Below are 19,033 nucleotides of genomic sequence, written 5' to 3'. Positions count from 1 at the left end.
CTTAACTTCTCTGCTCTTTCACTCAGAAACGGTTCATTGAAGCTCTAATCTGCAGCCTCTGAAACAGCTTTAGAGAAAATCCCAGAATTCATAAAAATAAATCAAATCGTTCAAAAGGACATCAACGCATGATGCCTCAGTGATCTGCCTGGTTTCTAGCACCATCTAGTGGTGACTTATGGTAAATATTCTTTGTTACTACAGTTTAATACAAGCTGACACGTATTTTTTTAATGTGTTTATTTTTTTAAATGTTTTCTTCTTTACAAAACAAAAACATGAACCGAGTGTTGTGAAAGCCCCTCCCCCCTCCCCGTGTTCCCCCAGCAAAGAAAAATAGTCTAATGGACACTTGATAATATACACGGCATGTACAGTAATACATAGTGGTCTAACGTCATGATAGAGAGCCTGTTGCCGCGGATACGACTCCATTCATCAGTGACCAAACAGCTGTTTGTGTGACTGGTGTGGGCGGGGCTGCTCACATTCAGCCCGACAGCCCCGCCCACATTTAACCCAGTCAGATTCAGCCAAAGTGCAAAGTTCAGGAGGCACTGACGCGGTTCGGAGAGCAGCGTGGGTCCAGGACAGGAAGTGGGTGGTCACCGGTCTGCTGGACGGATCTCGGTGGTTTTGGTGAGTGCAGTAACAGCTTTTAAAAACCGTGCGTGGCGCCCGCAGTGGTGGGACGGCGTGGAGAAGCCGCCGCCGCTACAGACACGACTCCCAGTGCAGCTGCAGGTCAGCGCTGTCCAGGAAGTCTGTGGAAAACACGCTCTGGGGGGTGTGCGGCGCCAGTGGGGCCAGGCTCGTTCCCCCGTCCCTCTCTTCTGCGGCTCCTCCCCCTTCCCTCGCCGCTCTGCTCTCGCCACCCGCGGACCCCCCCATGGAGAGATCCAGCCAGTCCATGCTGTCCAGAGTGGGGTCGCCGAAGTCCAAACCCGAGGAGTGGGGGGAGAAGCCCAGGTCGGACGTGTCCATCGGGGAGGGGGGGTGGTCCAGCATGCCGGGGGCGCTCAGCATGTGGCAGTGGAGGTCGTCCATGAGCGCCAGGCCGCCGTCGGGCTCCAGGCCCAGCAGCGAGCCGCCCGTGCCGCCCTCCAGGAAGTCCTCCAGGCGTCGGCTGCCGTTCTCGCCCGCAGACGGTCGGGGGGAGGGGAGCGACGGAGGGGGGGCGGGAGAGGAGAGGTGGAGCGGGGACGTGGCGTCAGACGGGGAGGGCGGGTCGGAGTGGGGAGGGGCGAGGGTAGGGTCCGGGTTGGCCTTGAAGCTGGGGATTTCTGAGAAAGAAGGGTGGGGGTGGTGAATGGCGGGCGCTTCTCTCAGCTCGGGGCGGTGGCGGGGGCGGCAGGGCGAGTTCTTACCTCCACTCTTCAGCAGGATGTCAAACAGGTCGTCCATCTGCTGGTTGTTCAGGCCGTTCTCCTGCAGAAACAAAGTTCATCAGTCAGAGGACATTTTAATCACATCATAATCGCATTGAACCAGATTGAGACCATTGACTGTATGTGAGAACTGGACTGAGTGACTCCGCCCCCAGGCGTTACAAACAAGAAGTTGCTCCAAGAAGCCAAAATGGCTTAGACCACAGAGTAATAAACAGCTGTTACTCATTAAATTGGTCAGAAGAACCTGATTCCCTTTATTAACATCATCTTTATACGTTTTTTATTATATTTTTCTGTAGTTGTGTAGCGACCAATCAAATACCTCAATAAAAGTAGATGGAGCCTTCTGGCCTCCACGTCCATCCTTCTATATATTTGGCAGGTTTGTGTAGCCCAGAGGTGGGCACTGAGGGCCGCAGTCCTGCATGTTTTCCAGCATACCCTGCTCTGGCATGTTCTGATTGGCTGGACACACCTGAACCAGGTAATCAGCCATGAGTAGGGCAAGATTATTGGCTGGACACACCTGAACCAGGTAATCAGCCATGAGTAGGGCAAGAGTATCTGGAAATCATGCAGACACACCGGCCTTCGAGGCCTGGAATTGCCCACCCCTGGTGTAGCCCAACTTGCCGCCCCGTATCGTGAAAAAATGGCGGCTATTTGGTTAGAGGTAAACCATTTTCTGTGGATTGGATCACACTCAGTCCAGTTCTCACAAACAGTCAATGGTTCAAATGAGCTTCAGTCAACAGAGTCAAAATAAAAACGAATAAAAACAACTTAAATAAACTAACTTGGATTTTTGTGGGGGTTTTTTGCTTAGGAACAGAGAAATTTTCTTTTTTTTTCAACTTTCCTATTTCTGCCTGTCCAGACATTCAGGTTTTAAAAAAAACAATAGTTGTTCTTGTTTCGGTTTCCTTAACTTTTCTCTGCTTTTTGACAGGAGTCCAAACTTTACAGAAACCGACTTTTAGGTTTGAGACTAACCTCAACACCTTTAACCTGAATCTGAAGCAGTTTGAATTTTTCACATTAGACTTGACAGAAACGTAAAATTTGCACATCAGCAGCGTTGAAACTAGGGTTGGGCGATGTCCCTTAAATTGGCCGTTGACGATGTTTGCTGTCAACCATCGGGATGGACGATGACATCGTCGGGGGGGGGGTAATTTTACATTTTTCGTTCTTATATAACTGCTATTCGTTTTTTTGCTTTTTTTCATTTTATTTCCCAACTAATGACTAATCCGCGATGATCCAGTATAAACTGAGAGAAGTGACTTTAACAAAAAAAGTAACAAACAAAATAGGAAAGAAGTAGTCCGCTCCCGCACTTCACTAGTGAAGTGGACCGGCGGAGCGCGGACTTACAGCTTTGTGTTTGAGGGGAAGGGGGGGGCTTTGTTACATGAGCGCTATGATTGATGAGATTTAAGACTGCGATCCGTCCCGCAGCTCTAGGGGTACATGCAACCGAACTCAGAACCGGGTCTAAAGTGTGTGTCTGAGCAGAGCTCGGATCGTCAGCAGACACACACAGCGGTTTGAGCTTCAAAGCAGAAATGTCGCTCAGTCCTTAGAAAACATTCAAACAATCACGCGGATTTGTGTTTCCAGTCGTGTCCCGACTAAATAAAAGCTGATGTTATTCTTACATGTTTACGTGCAGCCAGCAAGCAGCACCACCCAAAGCTAATGTGTTAGCCCGTGTTAGCATACTGCTAATCCTGGCTTCGTTCAGAAAAAGCACTGACCACACGGATTAAAATTCAAATGATGAGCGAACAGGTGTTTCATTATAACCGTAACATTATTAAAAGCACGTTTAGAAGATCATCTCGTATTTTACCGAGCTGACATGTCAATATATATAGCCGCTCGGCGCTGTTATCGTTTTGTATTGAATTGTTACATTCAATAAAGTTTGAAAAAAAAAAGCCGCTCGGCGGAATTTATATCCTTCCGTTTTTCAAACCCTACTGCGCATGTGCGAATGATTTATTCCGAGGGAAAGTGTGACCTTAGTGAACGTTTTTATATTCTGAAAACATTTTTCTGGGCCCATGTACACGGTTGGATTATAATCCGACCATTGATCCCATCAAGATATTTTGTACATGTAACCGCGGCTTATGGTGTCGACGCGCAACGTGGCGGGGGCGTGGCATCACGATGGTGGTCTCTCCATCGGGATGTCAGTCACCCATCACGATGGACGATGATATCGTCCATCGGCACAACCCTAGTTGAAACTTTTATAGTTTTTGTTGATTTGATCACTTTTCCTCAGATAAAATGTCATTTTCTCTGTTTTTTTCTGTTTCTAGTTCAAAATCATTTCCTGCAGTGAATGTGATGGAGACACACAGGCTTCTTTTTGCCCATTTTTTCTCCCTTTTCTTTTTGGGAGATTTCATTGTTAATAAAGTTTTAATTGTAGTGTAGAAAAGTCTTTCCAGTCGTGTTTTTTTTAAGTCACCGAGTCCTATATAAAGCTTAGATTTGTTTTTGTGACTAAAAAGAATTTATTTAAGGTGGTTTTTGCTCTAAAATGTGTACAAATTTCCAAAACCATGTCAAAAACCATTTTTATAAATAAACTAGTGTTTTTTTAAATAATTTAAAGTAATAATACTTCATACATTTGTGCATAATTACTTATAAGTAGAAAAGTCCATCTGAATTACATGTATAATAATTTGACAGCTATAATAATAAAATGATGTGAGTGAGAATTCAGATGAGGGAGAAATGTGAGCACAGCAGACTGTTCTGCTGGTTTCCTCTGGTTCAGCCGGAGAACACACAACTTTGTGGAGTTCTCCTTTCCTGAGTTTAAAAACAGCAGCGCTCAGGTTACAGCAGACGGATCTAAATCAGTTTGAGGAGGAGAAGCTGAGGACCAGAGAGAGGACACGAGCTGAAGCTCCTCCCTTTATTTTTTGGGACCTCCGAGTTGGAAACGGAAGAGAGAGGAGGATGGTTCAACCAACAGGATGGGAGGAAAAGACGTACTTTGGAGCGTGGAGTAGGAGGAGGAGGAGGAAGGGAGGTGCTGGGCTTAGGGGAGGGAGGGGTGAAGAGCGTGTGCCGGTCGTAAGGAGGACACGCCTCCTCTCTCTGCCAGCGTGGAGGATGGACAGATGAGCGGGAGGAGAAAAAAGGAGAGCAGTTTAGAACATGTGAGGAGGATGGCGGCGGGATGGCGGTGACGGCGGCGTTGAAGCTACGCCGGGGGCCGTACCTTGAGAGAGGACACCAGGCTGCTTTGGCTGTCTGCGTCCAAAAGGTCGTTGAAGAAGGGCTGCAGGGTGGGTGGAGCCGTGAGCGGCGTGCTGGGCTGTGCGGCGCCGTTGGTGTCGACGTGCAGGCCGGGCTTCAGTCCCTGAGCGAACAAAAACAGTCCTGGATGAGGATTTGTCAGGGTGACGGTGGCGACACCCGGTGGCAGAACTAGTAGCTGCACCTTCTTCTCTGCTCTTCTCACAGGCTCCGCCTCCGACTGCTCGTTTGATTGGCTGTCAGTGCTGGGGAGTTTACTTGGGGTGGACTGTAATCTCTAGAGATAAGACATAAAAGTCCAGATGTTTTACATTTCTAGGCGTCACACAGACGTCCACAGAAAGGCCAACGGACCGCACCTGTAGAGTGATGCGGCCGCCGGCTTTAGCCAATGAGGACACTCCGTTCGGCCCGTCTGGGCCGTGACTGGTGAGAGCGATCAGGTAGTGGTTGCCGTTGCCATCGGTGACCAGCGTGGGGGTGCTGTTGGCCTTCAGCAGGTCTAAGGAAATGGCCTGGGAGTGGAGCGGAGCGCCGGTTTGTTGGTTCACGATGAGCGGCGTCGCCTGAGAAACGAATAGAGCGACAGTCTTCATCTGGGGAAAGTGTCAGAGACGCTGGAAGGGCTTCCTCGGCAGCGCTCCTCACCTGCTGCGTGGTGCCGGCTGTCCTCTGTTTCTGCCTCTGCTGGGCCCTGAGCAGCTTCCTCTGCTGGGCCTGGGTCAAACCTGGCTTCTGGGCGGACTGGTTGCGGATCTGGACCTGAACCTGCTTGAGCTGAACCTTGTGCTGCACTGGCCTGAGCTGGTTCTGCTGCAGCTGCTTCTGCTGCGTCTGCTGGATGATGAGACGCTGCAGGTGCTGCTGCTGCTGCTGCAGGAGGCTCTGGGCCTCCTTCTTCTGTTGTAGCTGTTTCTGACTGCCTCCTCTCACCTCCACCACCTTCACCACCTGCTGCTGCTGCTGCTGCTGCTCAGCCTGCTGGACCTGCAGCCGTTGGATCTGCTGCAGCCTCAGCAAAGTCTCCTGAGAGCACTGCATGGGCTGGATCACCTTCTTCTGGCCCGCGGCCTCCTCGGTGACTCCCTCCATTCCCTCTGCAGGCTCCGCCTCCTTCTTCAGTGTCAGCACTATCCCGTTAGGAAGCGTGGGGGGCTGGATGGCGGAGGCTTTTACTGAGGATGGAGAGGTCGTGCTCCTCTCACTTCCCTCCTTCTTCACCACGACCCCGGCGGCCGTCTTGCCCTGCTCCAGCTGGGACCTCAGCGTCTCCACCAGCCTCTGCTTCTGCCTCAACATCCTGGTCAGCTCTTCGATCTGCTTGTCCTTTTCCTGCAGCATCTGGTCTTTGTCCAAAGAGGCAGAGTCCACAGTGGTGCCGGAGTCTGCGGGCTGCGCAGACATAGGGGAGGATCCCGCCAGGCTGCAGGAGCTCTGGACCTCCTCCTTGACCACGACGAGCGAGGAGACGTTAGACGGCTGCTGAGGAGACGGGTGGAGGGTGAGCTGCGTGAGGGGAGAGCTCACCATCTCCCCAAACATGTCTCCGCTACAGCTCGTCTCGTCGGGACTCAGACCGGCCAGCGAGCGCTCCGACGGCGTGGGGGACACCGGGGGGCTGGAGCTGGTGCTGCCGAACCTCATGATCCGGCCTGGAACCGCCTGGGCCAGAGAGGACAGGGCCAGCTGGGCCGCCTGCAGATCGGGGGTGGGCGGGGTGGAGCCCCGCTGACCGGGCTGCGAGGCGGCGCTCTTCAAAGCGACGGAGGCGGCGCCGTTCTGCTCTTGGTAGTGGCGTAGCCTCTCGATCAGATCGTTCTTTGTGCCAGAGACGGTCAGACCGCGCAGCTTCAGCTCCTGCTTTAACTCTGCGACCTGGAGGAGGAGGAACCAGAACAGAACTCAAACCCAGAACCGTCAGAACTGATGATGAAGAGCCGCGCTCGCGTCACATCAGCTTCATTTGGTCTGTTAAAGAACAACAACGGCCTTGGAGACAAACGAGTTCCTGAAAAGCTCTACAGGAAAATTTAAATCTTGTTGTAGAATTTTTTTAAACTTAGAACTTCAGACTAAACCAACAAAAACCAAACAGAAAACCTCTTTTTGTTCTCATAGGTGGAAGTCAAAGCAGCTGAATTCTTAAAGGAAGAGGACGGGACCTTGAACTCGTCCAGGTTGACCGGCAGATTGGCCGGTTTGGCTCCTCCCACTGCGGCTTGGGCCTGGCGGGCCGTGGAGCTCTGAGCGGAGGTCGTCGTGTGGACGCTGCGGGACGTGGACGGGCCCGACCCGGTTGTGGAAGTCAGCTCATTTTGTGGCCTGAGAGGAAATGGAGCAGGTGAGAACCACAAAAAAAAACACACAACCGAAACATTCACCGGAGCGGGAAACGGCTGCGGCACAGCAGGGCACCCCACACCGACGGGCGTCCCGCAGAGAAGCTGGTTTGGTTGGGACTCACTTGGGCGGCGCGGGCAGGATGGTGTGGTAGTTGTAGTGCTGCTGCTGCTGGCAGAGGATCTGCAGCTGCAGGAAGAGCTGCTGCTGGTGCAGCAGTTTGGCGTAGGAAGAGTCCATCTGAGGCGGACGCTCTTTGTCCGCCTTCTGGTCCGGAGGGATGTACTGGTGGTACTTCAGCTTCTTCACCTTCATGCAGGAAAACACATGTTTACAGCATGAAACAATATTGCTGTTACTGGGTAGATTTAGGTTCCAGAGTCTCGGTCTATTCATGCCAAAAAATGAACAAATGTAACAAACAGATCTGGCCTTTCTCCTTTTAAAAAAAAAACATATTTTCTACTTCTGTAAAGTAACTTGAAGAACCAAGTGGTTTTTAACTAATGTGTCTTTCTTTTAACTGTATTCTATTGTTTTCTATCTGTAAGGCGACTTTGGGTTTCTAGACAGGCGCCATATAAATAAAATTCCTTATTATTATTATTAAGTAAAAAATAAAGGCTAAATGATAATAATAGCGCTTTTCTTCCTTGGCGTTTTACAGTTTGAATGAATTTAATGAAAAAGATGGAAACTAAACCGAAAAACTTCTTTTCAAAGAGAAAAAAAAAAGCAGGAATCAGAACCTCTTGATCCTGACCAAAAAAAAAAAATCAATAAAAAATAAAATCCTGTTATTTTATGTCAGAATTTGTTTCATGACCTGCGACAGACTGGCGACCTGTCCAGGGCGTCCCCCTGCCTTCACCCCCAAGTGGCCGGGATAGCAGCCCCGTGACCCCAGAAGAAAATGAATGAATGTTTGATGACGTTCCTGAACAAAGCTGTGGCTCCTTTAAAAAGCTCTTCTTCCCTTTTTCAGGACAGATTTCTTTTCATTTGACGCCTTTAAGCCAAAACATCATCGAAAAGCTCCTGTTCTGTATTTCTGGAAGAAACAGAACCCAGAACCACAGAGAGCGCTTCTTCTTTTGGCTCTTTTCACTTCAGGAAACGGTTTGTTAAAGCGCACAGCTGACCTTTTGAGTGGAACTAGTTCAGACGCCCCGTGAAAACGAAAACAGAACTCTGCTGACCTTGGGTTTGCTATCCTTGGACTTCTTGGGTCTCTGCGCGGGCCGGTCCGAGCCCATCTTCCCCTGACTCTGCAGGCATAACCAGAAAACGGTGGTTTGGCAAAACGCGGGACTCTGGTGAAACGTTTCAGAGGAAAAAAGCGGCAAACCTTGAGTCCAGACGAGGGTCGGGAGGATGCCGGCGTCGGCCCCGCCCCATTGGTTATTTTACGGAGTGGGGAGGAGTCTGAACCGTTCACCAGGGGTGGAGGAGGAGGTGGGGGCTGTGCGAAGAACTGAGGAGTACAGAGTAGAAGTCAAATGTGGGTCGATGGAATTGACCTGATGGAAAGCTGGTGCTGGAATCCCACCTGAGAGGGCGGGGCGTCCCTGCTCTGGGTGAGCACATCAGAGGGGGACAGCTGGGTGACGGCGCTCAGGGGAGAGTCGTGATTGGTCAGCTGGTCTGGTGACAGAGCGTCGCTGCTGTCTTCATCCAGAGAGGAGCTCTCGCCTCCAGCTCCCTTGGGAGAATCTGTGGGGAGGAGCAAACGTCAGGTTCTGCTCTGAAGAAAGCCGTGAAGCAATCGGCAGCAGCTCGTTTTAGAGAAGTTAGACAACAACCTTCTGCAGCTCCTGTTGCAAAACAAAGCTGTGTCCAAACCGAGCCATCGCGTTTGTACTTCTGGTTTGTTTTTAGCGGACACCAAGCCGCGGTAGACGGCGTGTTTACCTTAAACCTCCCGCGTGGCTGGACTTAAAGGACTTGTTGTGTAACTTCACAAAAATCCCATGAAAACATGAGACATGCACCAGCACGAGTGCCACAGGCGGACGGACGCTCAGCGGGAATGCAGTCGTGTTGCATCCTGCATGCAAAGCTTGCAGAAAGTTGTGCAACAGCGCCTGCTGCCACGGCGGCCTTCCTGTCTGCGTGCTTGAAAGCGGCGCTGCAGCGTCGGTACGAACCCAGCAGGGAGTGCTGCAGGGGGCAGTCGACGGACAGGATGTTCTTGTGGACCAGCTCGATGGGACCCGGTCTGTGGGAGATCTTGTCGTTGAGGTCGTCGGCCAGACGCGCTCGCTTCAGCTGCAGCTGCTTGGCCTGCAGGGACGGCTCGGCGGACGTCTCTGTTGGGAATCGAACACGGAGGAAGTTCATTTTCTGCACAGACATAAAACTCTTCAACTCATGAAGGAGAATGACTTTGAATTTTTTTCTGCAGCTCTAGGAAGTTGCTTTTCCGAAGATTGAGCTTCTGATCTGTTTGACCACTTCCTCCATTTAACTTTAATTTGTAACTCCAGTTAATAAACAGATCTGTAGACACTCTGGACCGATAACACCTGCCACATGCTCTACGTTCCTTTGGTATCATTTCATCCTAAAAACCCGTTTTAAATCTGTTTTGGACAAGCCGCCCTTAAAGGAGGAACTTTGACGACGTAAACGTTTGAAACTCACCCTCCAGAATGTGCATCCTGACCAGCTCGGAGCGCTCCGGACGACTCCGGATCTTCCTTTTCAGGTAGTCCTCGGTCTGCGGAGTAGGAAAAAAAAAAGGGACAAATAAGAGAAGAAAAGCGGTTTGTTCACCGTTTTTTGCAATTTCCAAATTGCGCGGTCAGAGCCCCTGCGACACTCACCCTGGCACGCTCCAGACTCCTCCGCTGCTCGTGGAAAGCTGCAGGGCTCTTCAGGGCTGCAGGGACACAGAAGGTGGGGAGAAGGAGGTCAGCGCCAGTCCTGATGTTGCTTCTAACAAACACTGATGTGCGAACAAACACGGAGGAGGAGTGGCTCAAAGCAGAAGTGACGGCTTTGGGAGGAAGGTCAGAGAAGCTTCAAACCACACGTTAACAAGACCGTCCTTACGGCTGCAGAGACCACTGCACCATTAAAAGGTATATGTGAAAATCTGAAGAGGCTTTTACTTTGAAACAGCAGCAGGAAATACTAAAGAACTGGAAATGTTCTTCATTTGAAAATGCAGAAAGGCTGCTGGGAGTCCAAAATGATAATTATTTTTTGATGAGAGTGTTGTGGGTGCAGTTGTCTCCTGTTCACATGGCTGCTGGTTCAAATCCCTGCTGTTGTTTCAGCAGCATGTCTCTGTGGTCCCCAACCCCGGGCTGTGGGCCGGTACCGCTCTGTGGGACAGATGGTACCGCTCTGCAGAGTTTTTTTTAAATCCAGATTCTTTTCTAATGTGATTCTGAAGGAAGTTACATTTTGGAAAACTCCTGGACTCTCTTCACTACATCAGACTCATTCTTGATGCACGTCACGTCGCTCGTGCACGTGTCAAAATTCCATCCATCTTTAAGCGGCTGCACCGACCGCACAACTGAAACCCCCAAGCTGGCAAAGGTAACAAAAAAACAGACATATTTGGAAAGTTTCTTTTCGCAGAAAAGAGCCAGAGAGAGACAGACGAATAGCCTTTGACTTCAAAATAAAAGCTGCATGTAACAGAGAAAAACCCAGAAGTTTACCGGCTGTCTAATTTAACAAAGATGCTTCTAATAAAGCTGTTGGATTCACATTCATTATACTGAGAAAATACCCGCTTTAGTGACAGTTTTTTCCATCTCCCCTTAAAAATCGGACGAGGGTGAAGCTGATTTTCTAGCTTTTACTTATATTGATGAGTTAAGGGAAAATCTAGATCACATTTTAATGGTTTCTACATGAAATCTAGTCAACAAATAAAGTTTAAAACAGATATTTTACAGAGGATGAAGATAGACTTTACCCAGAGAAGTTCAAAAAGCAGTACAGCTTAGTACAGACCGGTCCCTAAACACGGTCTGACATTAAACCAGTCCGTGACCTGGAGAAGGTCAACAACCAACAACCTCTGCTGTGAAGACACCAAAAACTTCTCTGACATGCGTTCCATGTGCTGTGACATTTTGTGGGAGTTCTTTTCGGACCGGCCTGTGACAAACGTGTGACAGGAGCACCGAACGAGTCCGAGGAAGATGATCGCTCTGGATCTGTACAGCAAAACGTCTGTCTAAAGGTGGAAACAACGAAAGTTCATCTAGTTTACTAAACTAAACCTCAAACAGCAACACACTTGTCTCTGGGTTGGAAATGTCACACCAGCATCTATTCTTTTAGTTTCACATCATTAAAAATAGTCCACTTTAGGTTCTGTTGGTTGTGCTTCTGTTTCTCACTAAACAAAATTAGACGATTAATTTAACACTCTAAGAAGAGATCAATCATATTTGTTAATACAAGCTTGAACTTTCATGTCTTACTTGTATAAAACAGCTTTTAACCAAATAAAACATTTAAAATGACCAATTCATTTTTTAGCCAATTGGAAATAGAAATGAACTCGAATCGATTCGATGTTTGTGACTTTTGTGTGCGAGTTTTGTGCATTGTGTACTTGTGTTGTGAAACAGCCAATCATCAGTCATGCAGTGTCTCTAAAAACCAGCTTCCTTCTTCATGTCATTCACAAAGCATCAGCTGAGCCGAATCACTGGACCAGAACGGATCACTAGAACTGTAGTGCATAGAACCTAAGAGGAAACTTCAACCCAACGTTTGCAAACACAAAATACAACTTACTTCCCTTTGATCAGACGCCTTAAAGCTCCGTCTCAAAAGCCGATTGGTGAAAAAACAAAAGGTTTCCACTTTAATAAGGGAAGGATATTAGGATGACAGTTGAAGTGATGAAACTGAGCGATCATCTGATTGGTCACAAGCTGCTGAAATCCCTCCCTGGGATGTGCCAATGTGAGGGATGTAGCTCCATCACGGTGGGACCGTCCACCTTTTATGACCTCTAAAGAACTGGTGATTAACCAGCAAGCTAAAACAAACTTACCCCCAACATTCAAGCCTTCCAAAAGAACTCATCACTTCTTTACTCACTTAAGTTTGTTATAGTTACTTTAAAGTGAGAGACAACAACATGAATCTGCCATGAATTACAGCTTTCATTTCATCCCCAATCGGCAGCAGAAGGTTTTTTTTTTTACCCACAAACCCAGAAATATCCAAGACGATGACTAACAGACTGAACATGACCAAAGCTCAGTCGCTCTGAATGAAAGAGCTGACGGACGCTGTGGAGGCCTGCTGTTTGTTTGAAAAAAGATCGTTTGGTTTTTCTGGTTAGACCAAATCCTCGTACATTCATTGACCCAGTTTTGAAATCTTATCTGTGTTTTTGAAGAGCGGGGTGGAAAGTCACAAACTCACACTCCCTTCAGGTGTAAAAAGCACCACAGCAGCAAGCCACACTGGTCAGAACTACCCATGAAAAATTCATGGCAAAAAAATGCAAATATCTAGGAGACGTTTACATTTGTAGCCGGTACGGGGATACATTTGGGGGAAATTCAAGATGGCTGCCTCGTATCGATTCCAAATCTACATTGGATCCTCCTCAAAAGTGCATAGAAGCTGCAGCGAGTTAAAACAAAGTCTGCAGTTTGTCTCAGAGTGTGAAAACGGCTGTCACACGTTCAAGAGCCTCCTCTTAAAGTCTGCGCCTCCTCCGTGAAAGCCTCCCTGTAAATCTGCACGGAGGAGCAGCAATATTCCTGCAGTACGTGCTGATCCCAGGGAGTCTGGCGTCCGGCGAGCTGCAGACGCAGGCTGATTGACTCCATGCAGCCGTCTGAAAAAGTCCGGTGTCCTCCAGGAGCACCTCCTCTCCTCCTGGCTGTACCTTTGAGGCAGCCTGAAGGAGGCGAGGGACTTTAGGCGATGTTTGTGTTAAAAGATAACCTACCCCTCTGACAGACGGAAGCCTTCCTCTTCATCTTTTATTTATTATCAATCAATCCAAATTGAACATTACTTTTTTAATTATCAAAAACATAATTACCGGTATTTTGTTAGAAATAATAAAAAAATTTTTAAGATGACTATTTTATTTTTTTGTTTTAATTGTTGAGGCTCTTCTTCATTTTTGTCATTTGCTTGTTGGAAATAAACGAATAACAATGTTGATAAAAGGATTTCTAACACTTCATCTGGTCTTTCTTATAAAAAAATTCCTATAGTAGAAAATAACAGTTCCTCCGTTTGAATCTCTGTTTTTTACAACCCAAAAAAAAAAAAAGAACAAATAAAAAGCTGTTTTATTCCTAATCGTGTTGAAGTAGAAATTGACTTGTGAACTAATACGTCAAAACTCAAAGAGATTCAATGGTTTGGTAGTGACCCTGCTAAAACCATCCACATACTAATAACTGCAATACTAAACTACAGACAGGATTTTAGTTTACTGCGTTTATACCGCGGCTTTGCTTGGATTTCATCATCCATAAAGGAAAACACTCTTGCAGAATATCTCGTGGTGAAACTTTGGTCATGAAGAGAGCGTTAGAGGTTTTGGATGGGAGAACATCCAGCAGACGCTGCTCTCCTCCATCAGCATCCAGGAGAATCTGGTGTCTGATCTACATTCTGTCCAATGAACCGGAAATGTTTTCAGAAAAAATATCCAGAAAAGGGGAATAAAAATGTAAGACGTTGGTCTAGTAACACTAATAACATCTGTGATTTCTAAAGGTTTATTATTATTATTGAGCTGTTTATTTAAAGCAGATTTAAAACTGTGGGGTTAAATATTGGTTTGCCGACAGTGAAAACTGGGTTTGAACCTATAATTTCGTACAAAAATACAATATTTTGATTTTAAAAAAAAAAACAGTAAAAAACCTTCCAAAAGCAAGAATTTGTGTAGCAGGATTTATATAAATTAGGTGAAGTTAATACTTGGAGGAAATATTTATGAATATCGGTTTTCTAGTTGACTGAAAAGATGAGTCATTCCAGTCTGCTACACTTTGTTAGGCTTCTGTCTGAAGAAGAAAACGTCTTTTTCTGCCAAAACAGAGGGTATAAATGTAATCGGACTGTGATGTGTGGCGCTTTTGAAACAGGAAGTGGATAGAGAGGATGAGGAAGCTGCTCTAGCTGATAGAACTAAGTGGCACATCTAAATGTGACACATGAAGTCTGCACACTCATACCGATAAGCAGATTAGCTCAAACGAGTTCAGCCAAAGAATACGATTCTCAACTTAAGCTAAACTGCATTTTTAGAAACACCAAATAGCAATTTATACATCTATGAATCATGTATGTGCATTTATTCCTGACTAAGGGGCCATTAGTTTATGAAAACTGATAAAAAAGAGACAGCTTAAATGAGCTTCCATCATGATCGTCCACACACTGCGTGATCATCTGGGCTTTTCTGTGCCATGCAAGCTTGGAGAAATGAAACTGAAGCAGCCATATTGACTCTGACAGAAGCTCACACAGTTAAACACATACAAAAAAAACGAGATGGGTCTCGATGAAGACTTACGTGGCATGATCCCTTGACTGACCAGCTCCTCCCGTGTGCGTCTCTGCTGAAGCTTAAGCTGGAGGACTGCATGGAGGCACCGGAGGTGAGAAGAGAAGAAGAAGAAAAAAGAAAGTCAGCAACGACCGTTGACGTCTACAAACTGCAGGGATGGAGCGCTAAGCCTCTCGATCAACAACTTGTGGGATAGTAATACCAAAAAACCCAACGCGCCGGGACCGACATGAACAGGACCTGCACTCTTCAGTTCATTCTCCCATTTCCTCCTTCTTATGGGCTCATTTTGTTTCCACTAAAGTCACAAGAAGGCGGTAAGAGAGAACTGCAGTGGATGCTGAAGTATTACACACTTCCTGTTTTGGGGCTTTTTTTTTTTTTGTGAGGCGTGTCTGCAGAGTTTGCAGATGTGTGTGAAAAAAAATGACTGATAGTTTGTCAGAAGGTTAGTGAGGAATAAACGGCCAATGCAGCTGAACAAAAGACAAACACACAACACAACGGCACGGTGAAGCGACAAAAAGACCTACAGCTCTGTTAGAAAACACTGCATGGTGCTGAGGGCACCATCATTTGAAAACAGGAAGTAGTTGTTACATAATGACGGGGCAGGGGGAGAAAGTTTTAAAGAACACAATGCTCACACACATAAAAAAGCAGATCCTGTCTGACCTTTGAGAGCGAACACTTCCAAGCTTTTGACCATTTCTAGGAAAACGACCAAAACTGAATCCCAAGAACTTCCTGCAAGACTCAGGTTCTATCAAAAGCATGAGGCTAATCATAAATTAACTTATTTTCAATGTTAAGTTCACAGAAATCTAAAAATATTGACTATGTTGTAATAAGCATTCAGTTTTGTGTGGAACAGTTGTTGCCGCAGTGCGTTTGTTTAGTGCAACACAACACTAAAGCATTTCTGGCCCGAGTTCTGTGTGCAGCACCTGTTCCCTCCTAATGTGACATCACTGGTACCGCCCAGCTAGCTCTGGTTAGCCTCTCGCTTAGTCCAAAGTTAGCAACCTTAGATCCCTGAAACGCAGGAGCATGACATGTGTGTTGAGGACCGTCGACTCCTCTTTCTTAATCACATGCAGCGGTGCAAACGGAGACACCAGGAGAGTCCGCTCCATGTGCACAAACAGACATTAAAGCACATGGACCCAATGACATGCAGCCACTACGACGCGCAGCATGAGACGCCGCCCGCTACTTCCAGGGAAAAGGTTTATTCTGGGAGAGAGAATCTAACACTTTCCCCTCTGCGCCTGCCTGGTGTCTCCATGCCCAATGCAGAGACTCACCTTGACTTCCATTTTCTCCAGTGAACACAAGAGAACACTCTTCAGCACAAAAGCCATATTGGATGTTTAGGCTGAGTGTAACTATAACGTATAACTGAACCCTGAAGGAAAAAGGGAGGTTCCAAAGACAAAACAACCTATAGCTGTGTAAAAAGCTTTTTTGCCACAACTAATTACGGGGGGTGAAAACTGGGCACACCTGTAAAGGGCACAGAGGGGGGCCCACACCAATCTTAAGATGGGTGAACACAGAGAGAGAATAATTATTTTTAACAGGCGACAGGTTGTAGTGAACATTCAGCATCTTAGGGGGAGCACAGGTGTGTTAATGGATTGTACCCATTAACACACCTGTGCTCCTCTCTATGACCCTCCACAGGCTGGGCCAACCCCAGAGACTGCAGCACTCGCACGGGTCCACCCCCGTATGCAGGGGCATGAGACTAAGGCCTGACACATTAAACCATTCCAACAGTTCTTAAAAGCCATCAGCCTACACATTTAGGCATGTGGATTGGACGTGTTTACATTCTGCTCCTATAAGACTCCCTCAAAGAGATTCTTGTCAAGAGTCTAACCTCTCAAAACAGCTACAAATAACACTTTTTGTTTACATGCTTCATGCACGGCGGGTGAGATCTACCAATGTTTCACCACGGCCTGATAAACATCTGTTGGTGCTAAAACACAGATATTGCTTAATGCAGAACAAGAACAAAAAAAAACATCTGATGATCGTACGAACTTGATGTTGAGTCATCCATTCTGGACCAGAAGGTTAGAGTTTTCTCCTGTTTATACAATCTGAAGAGAAACAAGAGTGCTCCTGTGGTCACGTTGTTCCCAGCCCCCAGGCGGAGCTGGTGGCTGCTGCCGGGGCATTGGTGGTGTCCCGGGGGGTTCCTGCGCTCCTGACCTTGCAGCTCTTTTTCCACGCGGTGAGGGACTCCACAACATCTTAGGTGGGTGGACCATATCCCCCGAGGAGCGGGTAGGACCCTTTTCTGGGCACACTAATTTTTCCATGGTTGCCTACGGCAACTGGAGCCTGGTCGTCAGGCTCACCGCCCCCTGGCCCCGTCTGGGCCCTCTGCTAGTCCGCGCTGTTCGCCTTCCCAGTCGGGCGGTCGGTTACTGCCGCTTCCCCCGGTTTAACCTCCTCGGGAATGGCGGGCAGGTTACCCAGGTGTGCAGTGGGGGCTAGCCATTGGTGGGGGCTCCGGCTCTGTGTGCTCTTGGTGTGTATCGGTGTGTGTATGTGAGGACAAAGCATGCAATATACTGTTTTATTGACTGCCCGTCCGGTCCGACAAGGAATGCATATACATTTTTATAAATAAAGCTTAGCCTCCAATACAAAAGGGGTTTATACAAATATACACTTTGTTTGTCCATAAACCCCTTTTGTAACAGTAACATCTGTCCAACACAAAAGGCCTTCAGCTCTGATCTGCTGATCTTGCTCAGCTGTTGGACAGTAAAGGTAAAATAAATAAAAAAGTTTGTTCCTTTTAGTGTTTCCGATATGATCTGCAAAATACAATATAAAAGAACCCTCCAAATGTGGAATTGTGACTGTTCATAGCCAGTGTGGTTTTAATGTCTCATGTGTTGCTCCAGTAACATTTGAAGGTGGCATAGAGATGCCACAGGAAGTGACAGAGTGTGAGGTTTAGACGAAGAGGTCCCATTTCAGAAGAACAGACAAACTAGAGCAGAGCTTCAGGATGCTACGATAAAAACGAGTAGAACTACAGATCCTGTAAACAGACATGCTTCAGTGCTGCATTGTGACAAAAGACATTTGTCATAGTAAAACATCTGGTTTCAAAACAGTTAAAATAATTGACACATTTTCATTATTTTCACTATAAAATACAAACAAGGTCGGTAATGACGGTTTCAGTGAGTTTTAGTGATGATGAACAGAATGAATATTTAATAAATCCTTGTTCGAAAGTCACAGTGCTGCTGAAAATGCAGGACTAAGCAGTAAATGTGGAGTTAATTATAAAGTAAATACACTTAGAGATTAGTCTTCTTACTGAAACTACTTTTAAAGCTATTCGTGTTGACACATTGTCGAGTTTAAAGCCAAGAAAAGCCAAGAAAATGTGCTCTTAGAACAATTATTCCAGTAGACAGAAGAGATGCCAAACACCACGTCTGGATATGTGTAAAGTAGTTAAAGACATAATCTCACTGAGGGGGGTACATTCTCTGTTCGACCAGGGGTCTACTTAAGAAGCAGTTTCTCCCGCAGACATTCGGCAGTTGACTCAGACTTAAGGTAAATAGAGAGATGCTGCATATAATTATGCTTTAATACCAAATGACTTTCTTGACAAACATGATCTCTTTCACAGGCAGAAGCGTGAATCATAAGCTGTGAAAAGTGGTTCAAATATAGAGGGCAGTCCTCACAAAGAAGAAAAGCTTAAACAGAGACTGAACTTCTGATTGAAAAGCAGAAGGAACTGGGACCATACAAAGCCTAGAACATTTTTTACTAATGGCACAACATCTGTGAGTGAATACTTTTGAAAGTAAAGTCAACGTTAACAAGAAAACCAGCTGCCAAATGATGTTATTTGAATCTGAGACAGCTCACATTCACCTCTACAGAGGGTTGACCTGTCCGGTGTGTCCTGCAGTGCCTTATAGGTAACATGAACACCACCCCCATGGCAACGCATGTTCAAGTGACCACTATATCTATCTATCTATCTATCTATCTATCTATCTATCTATCTATCTATCTATCTATCTATCTATCTATCTATCTATCTATCTATCTATCTATCTATCTATCTATCCAGGCTATGTCCCACCAAGGTGGGGTAGCCTAGACAGGGCACACAATTTTAACTCCCTCCTTCTCTTCCCCGAACCCTCCTCCTTCAGTGTGTGCGCGTGCGTGTGTGCGTGCATGTGTGTGTCTGTGCGTGCCTGCATGTGTGTGGGTGCGTGCGTGTGTGTGTGTGTGTGTGAGACTGGACTAAGGCCGTGGTCAAGTGACCGCGCTCAATGAAAAGTCCATGTAAACCCGCGTTACGGGCTTCCACGTTCAAACTCTTGCATTCATGGGTCATTAGTTTGAAGTTAAACCAGGTTAAACTTTGACCAATCAGGGACTCCGTTTTGGTGGCGACGTATGATTCGCCCCCATTCCAATTCACGTA

The 19,033-nt window shown here is 46.9% G+C and overlaps 1 protein-coding gene across 10 annotated transcripts in view; it reads right to left on the bottom strand.

The window, feature by feature from the left end:
- Positions 1-252: 252 nt before the first annotated feature.
- Positions 253-19,033, bottom strand: part of mkl1 (megakaryoblastic leukemia (translocation) 1) — a 39,582-nt gene continuing 20,801 nt past the window's right edge. For 5 of the 10 annotated variants that reach the window (XM_023949315.1, XM_023949317.1, XM_023949316.1 and 2 more), the window contains 15 exons: positions 14,551-14,616; positions 9,845-9,900; positions 9,663-9,738; positions 9,167-9,328; positions 8,569-8,732; positions 8,368-8,493; positions 8,219-8,287; positions 7,144-7,328; positions 6,842-7,001; positions 5,328-6,554; positions 5,039-5,245; positions 4,864-4,956; positions 4,642-4,782; positions 4,413-4,517; positions 253-1,428 (listed from right to left, as the gene is read on the bottom strand). In XM_023949315.1, coding sequence (XP_023805083.1) covers positions 715-1,428; positions 4,413-4,517; positions 4,642-4,782; positions 4,864-4,956; positions 5,039-5,245; positions 5,328-6,554; positions 6,842-7,001; positions 7,144-7,328; positions 8,219-8,287; positions 8,368-8,493; positions 8,569-8,732; positions 9,167-9,328; positions 9,663-9,738; positions 9,845-9,900; positions 14,551-14,616 — 3,551 coding nt within the window. In that variant the 3' untranslated portion in view covers positions 253-714. The other 5 variants (XM_023949319.1, XM_023949324.1, XM_023949323.1 and 2 more) reach the window with 5 other exon arrangements.

This window comes from Oryzias latipes, chromosome 19 (assembly GCF_002234675.1).
Source record: "Oryzias latipes chromosome 19, ASM223467v1".
Classification (NCBI taxonomy): domain Eukaryota; kingdom Metazoa; phylum Chordata; class Actinopteri; order Beloniformes; family Adrianichthyidae; genus Oryzias; species Oryzias latipes.
Note: the sequence above shows the minus strand (reverse complement) of the source record. Positions and strands in the feature narration are given on the sequence as shown.